This window comes from Girardinichthys multiradiatus, chromosome 19 (genome assembly GCF_021462225.1).
Source record: "Girardinichthys multiradiatus isolate DD_20200921_A chromosome 19, DD_fGirMul_XY1, whole genome shotgun sequence".
NCBI classification, from domain to species: domain Eukaryota; kingdom Metazoa; phylum Chordata; class Actinopteri; order Cyprinodontiformes; family Goodeidae; genus Girardinichthys; species Girardinichthys multiradiatus.
The window spans coordinates 21,560,241-21,577,589 of NC_061811.1; the positions used below are offsets into that span (position 1 = coordinate 21,560,241).

The window sequence follows — 17,349 nt, forward strand, 5'->3', positions numbered from 1 at the left end:
CAGGTGAGGGGAGGTGGCAGAGGAGCATTTTCTGGCAACCCCCGAACCCCCCCCAACACCGACCTCCTGATTTCCAATTAAGGAGGCACGAACGGATTAAATGGCGTAGCATGAATTTGATCTTCTAATATATTGGCCTCTGGTCGTAAGATATAACGCAGCTGAATGAAACTCAAATTGCCGCCCTGTGAAATTATTTGATTTGCAGACAGCTTGGGGAGAAAGCGAATAATCCTGTCCAATTTCCGGACACGTAAAGGGCTAGATGATTCATTGAAAACGGGAAAAAAGTCATAAGGGACAATGCGCAGTTGTTTTTGAATACCTTGAGGCATTTCTAATTCCAAAAAAGATACAATCTCCGTCACGGCTGCTCTAAGGGCGCATGAGATGCGTCCGCGGTTACTGCTGAGGGATTTTTCCCCCCTCTCACTGGCTGACGTTGCGTGGATGTGTGAATGACTTTACCGCATGTGCACGCACGGAAGAGGCGATAGATATTAGAAGCAGAAGGAGGGTTCAGATCTTATTTCTGAACTTTAATGCACCCACGGATATTCTGCTCCCATTCTGAATACGCGGTTGCGACGTTCTCTCCCCCTCTCTGCTGACAGAGAGACCACTTGTACCGCCGTCACAACTGTGCCAAGAGACAGGGAGTCTTTGAAAGGCACCGAATCAGACCCGAGCAGCATATAAATCAGCGTCCCGGAGTGCGTTTTGCTGCTGGCACCGGCGAGAAAAGGCATTGTGGCGAAAGAACCGAGCTGAGGGAACATGGGACTTTTTCCTGTTTGAAGAGCTGAGGACCTCAACAGTGAGACGAGAGCGGATGTAAAAGCCCGTTATTCCTCGGGCGCGCACCGGAGAGGAGGCGCAGCATCCATCCATACGCACTTTGTGATTATTTTTATTTATTTTTTAATCCTGCGCTGCTTATGTGAGAAGGGGAACCTTTTTGGATTAAGAGTCCATTTTCCAGAACCAAACACCCCGTTTGTGAAACCATGAACGTCGGGGTGTTTTTGCTTGTTTGTTCTGCGGCATTTTTCACCGGGCTGCTCTGCGCCCCGCCAAGGACCACAGCGGGCATGGATGTCCCTGCCGCTGGATTCGGCGGCAGCAGCGGGGAAACCGGCACCAAGAGAGATTCGAACCAGACCATACTGTCTAGAAACAAAAGGAGAACCCTGGCCGTGGATTTCGCCGTACCCTCGCTGCTGCGATATTATCTGGCGGAGTTCATAAAGAGACCCCTGAACGGCGACTGTCAGAGTTTCAGCGGCTGCTACACGGTGCGCGCAAACTTAAAAATGCACTGCATTCCTCTGCAGAAAACCGTCGCTACTTTTGTGGAACCGAAATCCACAGGAGAGCCGAGAAACAGGTCCGCTGATGGACAGCTCCCCTTCTTCAACAAGCGGCCGCTGTCCAAAGTTCTGAATCTGGGCTTAACTAAGGCAAACAGGAAATCCAACCAAGTGGTGGTGGAAATAGGAGAGGATCTGGTCAAGAACGGATGCGGGGGGCTGGCCGTGTACGAGGAGGACCCCGTGCTCCTGCTGGAGGTGGACCTCAGGGAGATCCTAGAGTGGTGGCTTGGAGCGGACGGGGGCCGGCTTAGGGTTCGGCTCATGCCCGAGAAAAAGGCGCAGGTGCCCGGGATAGAGGATCGATACACAGCCGCCATCCGAGCTGCAGATCCCCGCCTGTACCTCCAGATCTCTTCCCGGGGTGAGTTCTCTTTTCTCTCCTCCTTTATCCTCCTCCTCCTCACATGCAGCTCGCTGTTGATTCAGGTTCTGCTATGATCAACTCTTCATGTTAAGCCGAGTGCGTAAAATATTTTGATTTTATATTGAGTTGATTGTGGCAGAGCTGGCACAAGGCTTTGTGTAGCCCTAAACCCAATTTCATTTGGGGGGCCATTTCTAGCTGAGCCCACCGTTTTCTGCAGGGCAACCAATCGCTTCTAATATTGCCCATGCATGATGATTTTTTTTTTTTTTTTTTCATTTAACATACTCAGTTGGTTTAGGGAGGAGGAGCCAATTTTAATGTTGCTTGTACAACCAGCCATGAAAACAACGTTTTACATGCGGATCTATTTATAAACCGAAATGTTTATAGACACAAGCATTTGTCATTTTTAGATTAGCTTCAAATTATAATTCAGTTAACATAACATTTAAGCTATTAAGCTTTTCTTAGTATATGTAGCAAGTTGGTTGGTGTTCTCTGGGACCCCCAGGCCAGCAGGGGCCCTGTAAGCACACCCAAAGTTCCCTAACAGCTCTGGGCTAGAGTCAGAGAATAATAACTGAAGGAATTAACTGATTTTTAGTTTGTTTCGTTGATCCAGGTGACTTGCCAGACTCTTGTTTCATTATTGATATGTGCAGCAACTCTGAGAAATGAACTGCATGTTGAGTCAACTTCCTAACTTTGGTTATTTACATCTGCCATCCCTGCTGAGTGTGTGTATCATCTTTACCATCTATCTTGTAGAAGGAATGAGCTGCCTCAGTGAAATGCGTTTATTGCATATGAATGAAAAACAACATAGAAAAGACTGGAATTTTTCCCATTCACCTGTTTTTTCTTACTTTGTCACATTCTTGGTGCTGAAACAGGAGTGGATATTTAGGCTTTATTTTGATTAGGCCCAAATTATGCTGTTATCTCCAAGAAAGTGTTTGCACTCATTTCTCAAGGGCCCTTCCCTTGTTCTTCTGTGCATAGGCACAATCAGTTTAATTGCTTAATCACTTTGATGAGAGAGGTTGGCCCAGAAAAATGCACCAGAATCTTTTTAGACAAAAGGCACAGCAGAGGCTAGCTGTGCTGAAAGCAGTGAGAGAGAGGATATCCCTGCAGGAGGGAACTCACACACAAATACATAAACCCAGAAACAGGAATACAGTACATACTTGTGATGTCGCAAGCTTTTCTACATGTTGAAATTGTTCTGACTTCATTTTGCATATTACCCATAGGATTAAATAATATAACAATAACACTGTGCAAAAGTTTTGTGTCCCTTTTTCTTTGTATTTACAATTGAGACCATCCTGTAATGATTAGAGTGGTCTTGATAATTATACCTGGTGCAAGTTTAAAGACCGAGACTGAAATAAAATGTAAAAGGCATCTTCAAACTTTAGGTAGGTTTCTACTGCAGAAATATTTTCTGGAAACCATGGTTGTTTTCTTGGGCCATTCTTCTACCCCCTGTATTTCCACTGCAAGGATTGGGGTCACATCAGATTAACCCTAACAATCTGGGAGGTAGTACTTTTGGTATCTACCCTGAACTGTATGTGGGGTTTTTTGGTGAGAGGGTTCTAATTTCTGCTTACAAGTTGATTTTTCTCAGCGCTTTCTTCCAGTCATCTCATCTTTATAGAGAAATTAATTACATTAATGAAATCAAAGGTGGATTTCTTTCAGTTCAGTTTATTTCAATTCACCTCATTTTTATAGCGCCAATTTACATCAACACACTTTACAAGACAAACAGACCCAATACCTATCCAGAAAAATATAATACAATCAAATCAATCCAATCCAGTCACATTTGGTTTTATAATGCAAGTTGTATTATAAAACCAAACCAGGAGGAGGGATTTCAGTAATACCTCCTGTTGAGCATGCATGCGGTGTCAGTAGAAACATACAATTTCCTTTTTACCCCGTCTGTTGAAATGAAAGGAGTGAACACTCGCCCAGTAGATATTTTATTTGTAGTGTTTTTGTTTTGTTTTCGGTTTTGAAAGGAATGAGGCATCTTGTGCTCTATTTGTGTGATTAGTCTTCTTGGAATCCATCACTATGGCTTTAATGCTGTAAAAACCGTCTTATTTTATTCACCTCCTCTAAACAGGATTTTACATCACACACAGTGACATCCTTAGATATAGCTGCAGAACACCATGTCATAATCCTGACCAGAGTTCCCCTGTCCCCTGTAATTGCTGTGAGAAAAACATCGCTCACAATTTCATTGCCAGAAATCCTGGTTTTGTTTCCGACAACAGACACCTTTCTCTCTGTCTAAAATGTCGGTTAGTACAGCAACACTACTGTAGTGGGACGAATCACCTTCTCAGCACAAGCAGACATAATTTACATAAACAGCACTGTTTTGTACCTCACAGTGGAAACGCTCACAAGAATCAGCCTGGGTAAAATAGAAGGTTCTGTTTTTTGAAATGAAGTTGCAGGGGTTTATGCTCCATGTTGAAATTCTGAAACACCTACAAAACATTGAGATTACAAGATTACAATTTCAGGATTGTAATCTTGAAAATGATTGCGGTCAGTTGAACGATACTTTAGCTGCTTCTAAGGAAAAAAAATAAAGGAATTAGAATAAGATAAAAAAAAATTGTCATACTCACTAAACCTTTCAGTCTCTCCTACCCTTTAAGACAGAGTTCCTTTGTTTATACCACTCCCATCATACTAGAAATGTTCTATAACTGGATAAATGAGAACATTTTATATTTATTTGCAGCTGTCCTTTTCTGTATACTGACAAATTGATCATAACCATGCCAAAGCTTTATCCTCATAGAAAGTTTTTTTTTTCTTTCTCTTTATTTGATCTATAGTTTTGATTTCAAGGGAGTTTGCTATATTTAAATGGCAATTAACAATTCTGCAACTAACAAGTTCATGCAGATGATTGTGTCATATTTTATTTACAATGAGAGCAGTAACAATGTGTATTTTGCCATTTTGCCTACCACAATTTATTCACTGATGAAGAATAAATAAAAAACAATTATGCCAACATGGAACAATCAATCCTCAAGTAATTTTCATTGAAAAATTCATGTATTTCTGTAATTTAATCGAAGATGTGAAACATATATAGAGTTAGTACAAACAGAGTTATATATTTGAAAAGTTGATGATTATGGCTTACAGCCAATGAAAACCCTCAATACAGGTTCTCTGACATTTTAATTATATAGGACCACAGAAAGTATTTTTAACAAAAAAACATTTTCCTAAAGAACATTATGTCCACAACACTGACCCCCAGCCACAGTAAGTGACATGTGAAGGTCTCCCAAACTCTTGAATAGGCTTTGTTTCACAATCCTTTGCTTTTTGTACTATAATTTTTCCTTCCACTCAACTTTTCATTAATGGGCATGGGTTCAGCTTTTTCAGCAATGACTTTGTGTCTTACCCACCTAGCAGAAGGTGCCTGTTACTATCTGCTGGACGACCATAAAGTTAGTGGTCTCTCAGTCTCACAGAATATTTAAATGTTCTGAAGAATAATTTTTTTGTTATTTGTTGTAAGCCATAGTTATTAGAATTATCATTAAAAAAAACTCTTGAATGTCACTTTTTAAACTCGATTAATGAAACATATTACTTCTTTGGTGATCATTTATTTTATTGAGATTCCCCTGTCTGGGTCACATGTTTTTTCACTTATGTTTTCAAGTTTCTCCATTTTTACAGTCTTGGCCAAGAATGACTTAAAAAGATCAAAGTATTTATATCAAATTTGCAAACGTAGGTCTCAAGCGTTTTATATCATCTTCTATTGCTCTCTTTAATGTTACTTCATAGGGCGAACACCCATGCTTGGATTTATAACCTTCACTGAATGTTACACTGCAGTTGCATCAAGCAATATTTTGCAGCTTGTCAGGAAACATTAGGATTATCTGAAACTGTGAATTGAACAATTTAGAGTTCTGTTCTTTTTTATAGTTTTGTAGCGCTGTCTTTTTTTTTTTGTAAGTTGACTGACTGGAGATGGGGTGGAAAGAGAGGGGGGTAGACATGCAGCAAAGGTCAATGGCGCCAGGACTCAAACCCGCGATGGCTGCAGTGAGGACTGCAGCCTCTGTATGTGGGTTGCGTGCTTTACCCCTGCACCAACCCTGTCGCAGAATGCAGAATGTAGGTTGTCTCTGATGATAGGGTCAACTTTTGTTTTTTCTTAGAGCAGTTTTCTTTTTACAGTCTGAGTAACTAACAGGAGAGGCTGTGAAACCCAGCTGTTAAATTTATCCCAGCTAAGACACACAAATCTGAAAAGCTGTGGTACTCAGCTGTTTGCATGTATCTGCATGTTATTAAAAGGAGGAACAGGAGCAACATGACATCTGCAGTAGCGGAGTTTAAACTGACTTAGGCAGGAGAGTTTATTTTATCCACCATATACAGTCAGATGGTTCATTTTTAACTGTGACGCCCTCACTTAATCATAATTTATCCCAAGCAAAATACTTAAAAATAGTTTTCAAACAATATTTTATTTTATATGGATATGACAACCTATGTCGTGTACCAGCAGGTGCCTCTTCCTTCACAGCTATTACTACTTGCAAGTGGGAAGACAGCAGTGGATTTTATCTATTTTGTTTCAGCAGGAGCCTCAGCTGGATGTTTTTTACAGCATTTCTTTCTTCTTAAAATCACAGAGAAGCTTTACTCTGCATGTCCATGTAGATCCACCTAAATCTGGCCCACAGCTGTTCAGAATCAGAGCCACTGCAAAAATGTAGAGCATGCCATTAAATTTGGATGGATTGATGGATGGATGGATGGATGGTGATTTTGAACAATTGCAATAAGGAAGCATGAATAAATACACTACAGCAATAAACTGTGTACACAACTACTGATCAGTTTGTTATTGAAAACAATAGCTCATTTGTTCATCTGTTTATTTATTTATAAAGCGCTTTAAAACATCCAAATAAGGAGGCCAAAGCACATAACAATAAAAACATAAAAAAAAAAACACTTAGATCACAATTTAATAACTAAACCACTGTGGATGTTCTTCTTCTCTGTGGTTCTCCAGATTCTGGACCTGACTCTGGTCTCCACTGTGAATATTATTCAAAAATAAACTGGAAGTGATGCTGTCTCAACGATTCACTCCCACACCTCACACAGCAAATCAAGAGTGAGGACTAGTGATTTGGCGCCTGTGTAATTAGATGTAGGTGTACGTCTGAAAATAAAAGCTTTTCTTACTGTATCAGTTATTCTGTTAGACAAGGAGTTACCTGCTGTGAGAACCCCCAGGCCTTTCCCAAAGGCCAGGCATAGTATTTAATATAAAAGTAATCAATGTGCTGGTGTGATAAAACTTCAATGTTCAGTTTACAGTGATTTACAATGTTGTTCTTACTGTTAAGAAGAATTGGTTTCTTAAAACAACTTTCATAGAGTTTGATATTGGGGACAAATTGAGCTTAAGCATTAAAAAGGTTCAGGTTTCCCTCACATCCCCTCTGATTCTTTAAACCTCTCACTAAATGCCCAGCATCCTGTAGAAAAACACTGAGCTGCTGAGTAACAGTTATTGTCCTAAATTATTATTAGATTAACTGTTTCTGTACAGTTCTGCTGTGTTTACCCAAGTCTCAGGCACAGGAATAATCCCTCCACACACCATGTGCTCACACTTCTTTTTCCAGCATTTGCATCATGTATTCCCTATCCCAACTCCATGCCAGCCTTAACTTTAAAAAGAACAACATGAGAAAAATGAGAGTGACCTTTGGGCTCATATAAAAGTAATCTTAAAACCAGCAAGGTCTTGTTTTTTTTTTTTTAATGCATTTTTATGTAATGCTTTCATATATTTGTTTTCTGGATGTATTGGGTTACTTTCATCATGCATCTCTCAGCCTGAGGGTATGTAGTTGCCTGCTGTCTACCCACCGCCAGCTCTGTACTGTCATTGTTCAGAGGTATAAAAAAAAAAACAGTAAATTAGGTTTTCTTTTTTTTTTTATTTACTGCTTGACTACTGTTGGTGCTAATCCTTAATTCAGTGTTTTGAACCAAAAATCTGGATCGTGTTTAATTGCTAGGTTTGTAAACAGTTGCCAAACTTGTTGCTATGTGTAAATACAATGTGTACCTCACCTAAACTCAATTGTATTCTAAATAGAGAGGTAGATGCATTAAAGCAAACTATAAGGAGGGCTACTTTGTTAGGCAGGCAATTAATGCGGTCTAATGTTCATACAATGTGTGCCATATTTATTGGCTGCTGTGGTAAAAATGTGTAAAAAATTTTAAAAATCTAATTTTATTGCAGTTTCATAATCTTATGCTAAGTGAAAAGAAAATGTGATAATTTTTAGTAACCTGATACCTTCTTTAATACAGTGGAAGATCCATGATGCTGTAGGCCTTTTTCTCTTCCGAATGCCCTCAAAATCATGTCAGGCTAGATGGCAACATGAACTCTTTGAAATACCATGACATTTTATTTATTTATTTATATTTTACCGTGTACTGTCCAGCAGAGTAGTGCTCAGAATTGTTGTCTTAGTGCCAAGAAGAAGCCCAACAAATTTACTTTCACAAATGTAGCATTACAGCTAACTCTTCAATGCTCTGCTTGATATTTACAAAATAAACTTTATTAGTAACTGCTTTGGGATTATTTCAATTGTTACAGACACAGAGAAGGAAACGAAAAGGAAAAAATAACAAGAAGAAAGAGAGCGGTGGGCAAAAAGGAAAAAGGGAGAGAAGGAGAAAAGAATGGAGGAGAGAAGGAAGGATGAAGAGATTACAAGATAACACTCTGCTTGCTTCTATACCTGCAGAAACATATATAACAGCTTTTTTTTTTACAAAAAATTGCACAGTACCGTATTTTCCGCACTATAAGGCGCACTTAAAAACCTTTAATTTTTTCAAAAAATGACAGTGCGCCTTGTAATCCGGAGCGCCTTATATATGGATCAATTGGTTAATTCATACTGGTTGTACACGGCGCTCTGTCAAAATGTTTCAGTACGACTGGTAAACTACAAAGCCGCACCTCTTGCAGCATTACGGCTACCGTAGTCAGGGGCGTCGCCGAAGTAATAGCGGTAAACACCTGTACTGTGCTTACTCCTAGTCCAACACCACTTGTGTGTGTATAACGTTTGAATGTACTGTTGCAGGAATTGCCTGAACTATATGTGATTAGAAGCTCAGTGTGTGGGGTGTATGTTTCGTGTGTGTGTATGGAAGATGTTGACATTACTCCTCCGGACAGAGGTGGCGCTGTGTGCTGCCGTAGCTGAGAATCAAGACTGAAGGAGTGACGTCGGTATTATTGTGCGTGTGGGGTGGGTAGAGACGGCGACCGGAGCAGCGGTGTATGAGTCTGTAAGCCCTGTGTTTTTACGTGCTGCAAAGTCATTAAAAAAAACCCTGAATCTCGTCAACAACTCAGTGTTTTGATGCTGTTTCTTCATGCTCAACTCAGCAACGTATGAGTGAGGGAGTTAACCCCGAGGAAACTAGTAACTTCGGCCCTGGAGAAAGCGTCTCCCCTGTGTCATCAGACTACGGTCAGGGGACAGAAACAGGAAAGGTTAACAGTACTAACGTTTGATTTAGTGCATCAAACTGTTTCTTTTACGTGTTTACTGAATCAGGGAAAAGTTCCCTTTCACGTTTTAATTAACGTTTGATTTCAACTTCAACTTCATAGACTCCAATGCATTCCTAACGTGCGGTTGGCTCTATTCAATAGAATTCTATGTAGAGGAGACCTTACCATGAGAGTGAATGGAGTTATCAGAACGCTGGTTTGTAGTGTATTAATAAAGTTTGACTGACTGACTTATCTGACTGTTTTGTTGACATTCTCTTTAGCACAGCTCCATCTAGTGGATGCATAACGCAACCCCAGTCAAACGTTTGACTGCAGTAGCTTCTATTCTATGCGCCTTATAATCCGGTGCGCCTTATATATGAAAAAAGTTCTAAAATAGGCCATTCATTGAAGGTGCGCCTTATAATCCGGTGCGCCTTATAGTGCGGAAAATAAGGTACTTATGAATGTAAGATGTATTTAGTGGTAACTGCGGATCAATATAGAACATTTGTGTATCTGTTAACACCTGAATTAAACCTGTGAAATACCATGACATGTTAAATAAAAGTCTTGTGGCTTCTGCCAGAAAACTTTAAATAGGTTGTTAATGGGACTTTCAAAAAAATATTGACACAAAAAAAAGAGCAAATCAACAAAGAAACTTTTCACTAGAGAAACAATTATCCCCAACCTATGGGGTGAGCTACAGAGAAGGGTGCAGTAGTGAGGACCGAGGATTTTGGATGATCTGGGAAGATGTTTTAAACAGAAAGATCCCTCTCTCTGTCTGCTCCAACTTTGTGAAGTTTTATAAAAGAAGACTAATTGGTTCTCTATTAGAAATAGTAGGGTGTCCAAATATTTGCACTAATAATTTTTCAAAAAAAAACTTGCATAACCAGGCGATTACACAAGATTTACATGTCTTTACACATCAGGGGTGACAATAAGTGTAGAGGGCACTTTGGGCTTCCCTGCTTTATAACTGTGATCATCTGATGCCAGCTAAAACAAACATATCCAGAGCCAAAACTCCTGGGTTTACTTACTAAACTAAAATAATCGTTAATAACAAAGTCCCTTGATAAGAAAAGTTTAGCATCAATACAACAAAGCTAAAACAAAACTGTCCTAACGTGTTAAACTACTACAACCTATTTTGTTATGTTTCCTTGCAACCATCTAGACTTTCTTGTAATCTTTTAAAATAGTCTTGATCAGTAGTTCATCAGACCTTCTGAAGGTCTTGTTAAGTTTTTCTTTGGTCTTTGATTGTTCCTTCTGCTTCAAAGTTAAATGTCTTAAAAAACAAAAATGGCACTCATTTAGAAAATACCCAATTAGAGGAATGAAAAAGACTGAGAAAGCAGTAAAATTGTAAAGAAAAGCCTAGCACCTAATGTACACATTTATACTCTGTACTATATTAGGTTTCATTAACTTAAGCAGACATTACATTTATTCCTTCCTGACTCAAGGTTTTGAGTTAAACATTCTCTGTTTGATTACCTGGGGCTGGTATAAACAATTAAACAGGAACTAAACCTCCAAAGGAACTATTTTGCAGATAAACAGTTGGGGAGAATTGTGCCAGTTTGTACTTAAAGTGACTTTAAAGTGAGGCTATGACAGTAATGCTTCCAACAAAAATATGTACATATATATTTCAAATTGTGGTGCCTCCCTGGGAACAATCACTCTGGATCTGAAATATAATATTTAAAAAGCATAGCTTTCTGAAAAAGTGGCCTTGTGGCACAACTTGTAAGTTGTGTCTTTGGAGATAATACATTGGGGTAAATTGTGCCATTGATTATTGAAGTAAAAAGTTTTTTTCCTTTTTTTTTTATTATCCCAGCAACTGTAGTACCATATAAGTTAGACAAAATCAGTCCAAAATTACCCATTTAAGGTTTATTTATGTATTCATGTTACATCAAAAGCCACTTTTCTACAAGCCTATTGAGCCCACATGAACACATTTTCAGAACAAAATTCATTGAGACCAAACTGACTTCAGATCAGGCCTACTGCATAACAACCCACTTGTCCATGCTTACAGAGGAATATAATTTGTTGTCACCAAGTTTTTTTTGATGCGGGTTTCTATTTCACATCTTCTCTGGGGATAACTCCATCATTTTCTTTGAAAGTGAAGCTGGGCTTTCCTTCCACAGACCTTTAGCTACTTTGCGCAAGAAATTTTGCACTGATGTCGAAACCCTCAACCTTCTCAACCAGTCCAACATAGTTGAAGTGTTTGCTTTTGCCCGCAAAGTTCACAGTGACAAAGTCCCCAGGAGACAGATCCTTTTTACCATCATCATCATCATCATTCTGAACATCTGAACCCTCATAGTCAGTGGTGTCAAATGGAATAGCAATGTCACTTTCTTCTGAAACTGTATACAACCATTTTCTTCACGTGTTTAGTTTGATTTGATTCTTTTATATCCTGGCCATTTTTTTCCATCTATCTTTCTCTTCTTCATGAAACGTTTTAATGTCATGCTGCATATATTCATCTGCCTTGCCACATGACAAATGGAATTCCCCTTCTCCACCTGTGTCACTGCTCTGTCCATGTGCTCTAGAGCGGACGCCCTGCCTGTCTTCCTCTTGTAACTTCGTGGAATGTTGGTCAATTTCTATTTTTGGTCTAGAATTAGGAAGATCACTTAGGTTTAGGTAGAAATTGTAAGAATACAGTGTACAATTGCAATCAAAATAATATGTTTCAAATATTCACAAACGGAAGTGAGTTGTACCACTGGCACAACTTAACCAAAACCCTTTGGCACATATCATCCCAATGCCACGATTTACGAAAGAAAAAAAAAGCATTATCCAACAGTTTTGAGCTAACATTTTGCTACCTGTATGGTGTTCCTACCCCCATAGTGTGGCTTAACAAAGCACAAAAACTGAAATGTTTTCCAACTGTTCAGACACTAGAATAAAAAAAACTTTGCTCATAGCAATTTTACTTTACAAGGCAAAAAACAGTTTTTTGAACTTAAATGTGCTTGCCTCTAATGCAGTGAGGCTCTCTTCTTTGCAGGATGAGTGAAAAGGCTAATTCTTTGTGGTCACATGACCAATTTTCTCTGGTTACCTAGAAACAGTGGGTGGCACAACTTCCCACTGGTACATGTCACCCCACTCTCCCCTATAAACTGTGCTTTAAGGAGCTATCTTTATGTTACTCTGCGATTTTTTAAATGTCATGTAAACTTGTTTAATTCTGCAATATTTGTCCTAAAACCATCTTAGTGCTGCCCTCTTTCAGTTGAACTGTGAATACTGCAGTTGAATTTTCCTGTTGGTTAAAACATGGTACATGCCTCTGTCATATGGAGTTAAATTTGTCCCAATATTATTCAATCAAACAAAAAACTAATCTCAATCAAAAAAATAATATTCAATCAAAACAAACTAATCTCAATCAAAACATATTAAGTTGTGATCAAAACTTTCAGAGTTTTTTCTCACAAAGAGAAAAAAGTTATTTTCAAAACAAAAACTTTTATTAGCGCATGTCAAAAATATTTGGTTACGAGTCTCGCTTTTTTGGTTTTGACGCTCTGTTTTTGGTTGAACTCAATTAATTTTGAGTTATGGAAACATGAACATCCTGGGCGGGGCCTAAAGACGAACGCTGTAAGACGTTTCCCTATTGGTTAGCGCTGACTAAAGCAGCAGACTCTGATCCCCCGCATCTCTGAACTTCTGCTCGAACTGCAGAGCTTGCAGCGTCGCTTCAGTGAGGAGACATCAACTGTACAGAAGAAAACTGCGGTCAAGTGAGCCGACAGTCAGAAATACGTGGTCACGCCAGCCGACACCAGCTCTCTCTTAAAGATTAGCGTCGCGTAAAGGTTTGGAGAAATACACAACTACCCCAAGTGTAGTATAAAACAGAATCCATGTCGGGCAGACGGCATCCCATAATCCTATGTGTTGTCCTCACAACCCGTGATACTTTCTCTCCTGTCCAGTTCCCTCACCACACTGTCATGCTGAGACACAGAGTGCTTTCCACCGTGGCCCTGTAGACATCTGTAAGCAGCTGAGGAGATGAAGAAGAGCTGTTGTTGTACCTTCTTCAACAGGCGAGGGGAGTTTCCGGTCCAGGAGAGGTCAGAGGAGATCTGGATGCTCTTGCACTTTAAGCTGTCCAGACCACTTCCCAGAACCTCATCGACCTCACCAAAAAGAAGCGTTGGTGGTACTTTGTTGGGGTGGTTGTGTATTTCTCCAGAAACCTACAGTGAAATTATGAAATACTAATTCTGGTTATAACATAGATGACCCTCTAATAAAATCTGAAGAGATTGTGTTGTCACCTCTCTTGGTTTTGGAGAAATAAATTCCTGAAAGTGGGACAAATGCATATAATGGTTGAGCATTTTGAGGTATTTTGACAAGATATTTCTCCAAAACTGTACAGTAAAATATAAAATATTTATTCTTTTACATAAAACATGAATGTGAAAGTGGTAAAAATGTAATTAATATAAATGTTCTGTAGGTTACTTTTCTGTTTTCCTCTTATTTTCTCAACCGTTGCCAGGATCGGCGTCCTTTCTGCTCCATTACCGTAATGCGCCTTGTATGCGCGACGCTAATCTTTAAGAGAGAGCTAGTGTCGGCTGGCGTGACCGCGTATTTCTGACTGTCGGCTCACTTGACCGCAGTTTTCTTCTGTACAGTTGATGTCTCCTCACTGAAGCGACGCTGCAAGCCCTGCAGTTCGAGCAGAAGTTCAGAGATGCGGGGGATCAGAGTCTGCCGCTTTAGTCAGCGCTAACCAATAGGGAAACGTCTTACAGCGTTTGTCTTTAGGCCCCGCCCAGGATGTTCATGTTTCCAGAACTCAAAATTCGTTGAGTTCAACCAAAAACAGAGCGTCAAAACCAAAAAAGCGAGACTCGTAACCAAAGATTTTTGACATGCGCAAATAAAAGTTTATGATTTGCAAATAACTTTTTTCTCTTTGTGAGAAAAAACTCTGAAAGTTTTGATCACAACTTAATATTTTTTGATTGAGATTAGTTTTTTTTGATTGAATATTATTTTTTTGATTGAGATTAGTTTTTTGTTTGATTCAATAATATTGAGACAAATTTAACTCCATAATGTCACAGCCCCCGCATTTGGGTATAAAAACTTCTCACTTAGACAGTCCCCCGTTACGAGTCAGGAGTTAGAATTGTTCCTCTACTGCCTCGGCCGCGCTGACTTTGGCCATCGCCAAGTCAGTGCCTTGAGCCAGTGACTTGATCTGACAAGGCCTCTATTAACCTCCGGTGACAAAGGGGGTGAAAAATCCTCCTTCTCAAAAGATCTTTCAATGGCGAAACTACCAGCGTCACGCCACTCACTCTTTATGGTTCAATATACCAAATTAAGCTATATGCCACTTTCCCTTGTCCACTTGACTCGTCCATCCCAACTTAACCCCCTCCACTCATCTCTACACCTGGCACTGCTCACTTTGGTGGCATTTTTTAAAATTTGTCTGGGGGTGGAGTTATGCTTTTACATGGGGTTTAGTTCCACTGTAATGAAGAGAAGCTAGCATTTTACCCGACAATAGCGTCAGGCAATGTTTACTATTAATAGCTAACATGCTAATTTTTGTTTATTGGGTAATGTTAGCTTTTCAAACTATGTTAGCATATAACCGTCAAAATATTCAGTAATATTTCTAAGTTAGAGATCTTATTGCTAACTAAAATAAAAAAAATACTAGTTGTCTAACTTCCTGGACCACAGACACACATACACATATTATGGTCTTCCACTTTTTCTCTGCCTGACAACACATATTCCCCTGTTAGTGTTACACTCTCACTTCTACATACAACACAACTGGCCTGAAGGCCCCAAAAATGTTTCTACGTTTTATCACTTTCACACCCCTCACTTGCCAATATTTGGTATTTTTCTGTGTAATGAACATTAAACACATGTTTTTTTGTTTTTTTCTCCGAGCAGTAAGACACTGGCTATTAGCTTTAAATAAATCACCACCATGGCACCCACAGTAATTTTACAAACATGCCTGCAGGAATCAGTGAAAACTGTGCTCTGTGCATTTGTACCTACTTGTCTTATAGGCCCTATGGGTGACATCATTAATGAGAAATATTTCTGTGTGTTACAGTACAAGAGAGGGGAAAACAATGCTCAGCAGGGGTGATAAACCACTCACCTCTACTTTATTAACCTCCGTTATGTTCTCCAAGTGGTGCCATAAAATAGGCTGTACAGGAATCATTAAACGATCTCAGCAGAGGGAGCTGCAGAACGTGAGGACCCCTGCTTCATTAACCTGCACATATCCTCCACCGAGCACGTTGAGATGTTGATGTTTCCGGTCGCACCATTAGCAAAGACCGTGTTCATAAACAGAATCAGACCAAGCCCCTGAAGGAAAATAAAGATGAACCCATCACACTTGAGAGGAGCAGCTGTGTACATTTACAGCTCTTCTCCCTGTGTTTGCCCCCCAGATTTGCCCCAAATGTAAACTCGCTCACTCCCGATTTACCGTTGAGCATCCTGCATCTGTCGCTGTGGGAAGCCTAAAACTAAATCAGAGCATGTGGAAGCTCTTGCTGCTAGGCAAATGCGAGCGTTGCTCCTGAATCATAAAGAAAGTCAGCAGTAAATTTGTTTTTAAGTTAGATTACACGCTTAGTACTTTGTTTGCTGAAGGTTGCTTGCGGCTTCTTTGGAAGAAGTTGCGTCTTGAAAGATGAATAAAGTTAATTTTCCATGCCCCCAAAGCGTTTCCCTTGTCTACTGATAAAGCAGCTGGTAGGAGAGCCTCAAGAGCAGTTTTACACTTCAGAAAAAGTTAACAGGCTTTGTTTGTTTAATATTGTTTATCGTGATTAACCATTAAAAACTTGGAAATGTGATTACTCAGGCACACTAACATACAGTTTCATTAACTTCAAAGAACACGATGCCTTATTTTTGCAGTAATAATTACGCATGTTTGTGCAATGTAAGAGCATAAGATTAATTTGAAGGTCTTGAAGTTTAAATGTAGGGACGGCACCTCTGATTAATGTACTGTACTAATGTGCTCCATTCTTTTGGCAATTGTGTTGATAATGTGCTGAATATTTACTGGTTCCACTTTTAAAAAGTTGAATTTGTGTGGATATTCTCTATCTTTAGGGCAATTTTGTAGGTTGAACAAATTAAATGCTCTTTGTTTTAGAGTGTTGTAGTGGATTTCTTTTGTATACATTTTTTTTATTTTAAACCTAAAAATGTGGTGCCTACTTAATGATTTGTTAAAAACATAAAATTAGCTTTTGATGTGACTGTAAAAAATGTGTTCATTTCTCTTGTAATCTTTTTATTTTACACATAACTGTCAGACCATTTGTTGCTGTCTAACAAAAAACAATACCTCAGTAAATTTAAAATTTAGGTTTTTAGTTTTAAATTGTATGATACAATAGTTTATATTTCTCTACTTCACATTCAAGTAATCAGTGGTTAGACCTTTCAGATTCAAATAGACACCCCCTTACATCTGCAAATGCCTGAAACTAAATGCTGCCTTCTCATGTTTATTTGTGGTCCTGGGAACACTGAGAGGAAAGATTTCTGATGACCTGATATCTAGGGTTATATCTACTGAAAATAACGGCATGCACCTGTTTTTGACAGGAAACCTTTAATTCTGGCAATGTGTTTAATGTGTTTTAGAACTGATTTAGTAGTTATGCAGCTGGTAATATTTAAGTCTGAGACTAAAAGTTATAGGTTGCTCTTTAGTTTTTACCACATTAAGAACCATGAGTTCTGTCTTGTCTGCATTAAGCAGGAAAAAATGATCCCCCTTTAACTCAATGATGTGTTTGACTGAACCAATTGAGAATGATGCAGGTAGCTACCAAGGTTTGGTACCAGGTAGGTACCTTGGTAGGTACCAAAGTAGCCACTTGTCG

The 17,349-nt window shown here is 39.3% G+C and overlaps 1 protein-coding gene across 2 annotated transcripts in view; it reads left to right on the forward strand.

The window, feature by feature from the left end:
• The first annotated feature begins 305 nt into the window (after positions 1–305).
• alk (ALK receptor tyrosine kinase) overlaps positions 306–17,349 on the forward strand; it is a 541,946-nt gene continuing 524,902 nt past the window's right edge. Inside the window, exon 1 of one of the 2 annotated variants that reach the window (XM_047345720.1) lies at positions 306–1,734. In XM_047345720.1, the coding sequence (XP_047201676.1) occupies positions 1,008–1,734 (727 nt within the window). In that variant the 5' untranslated portion in view covers positions 306–1,007. The remainder of the gene's footprint in view (positions 1,735–17,349) is intronic. The other variant, XM_047345721.1, reaches the window with a different exon arrangement.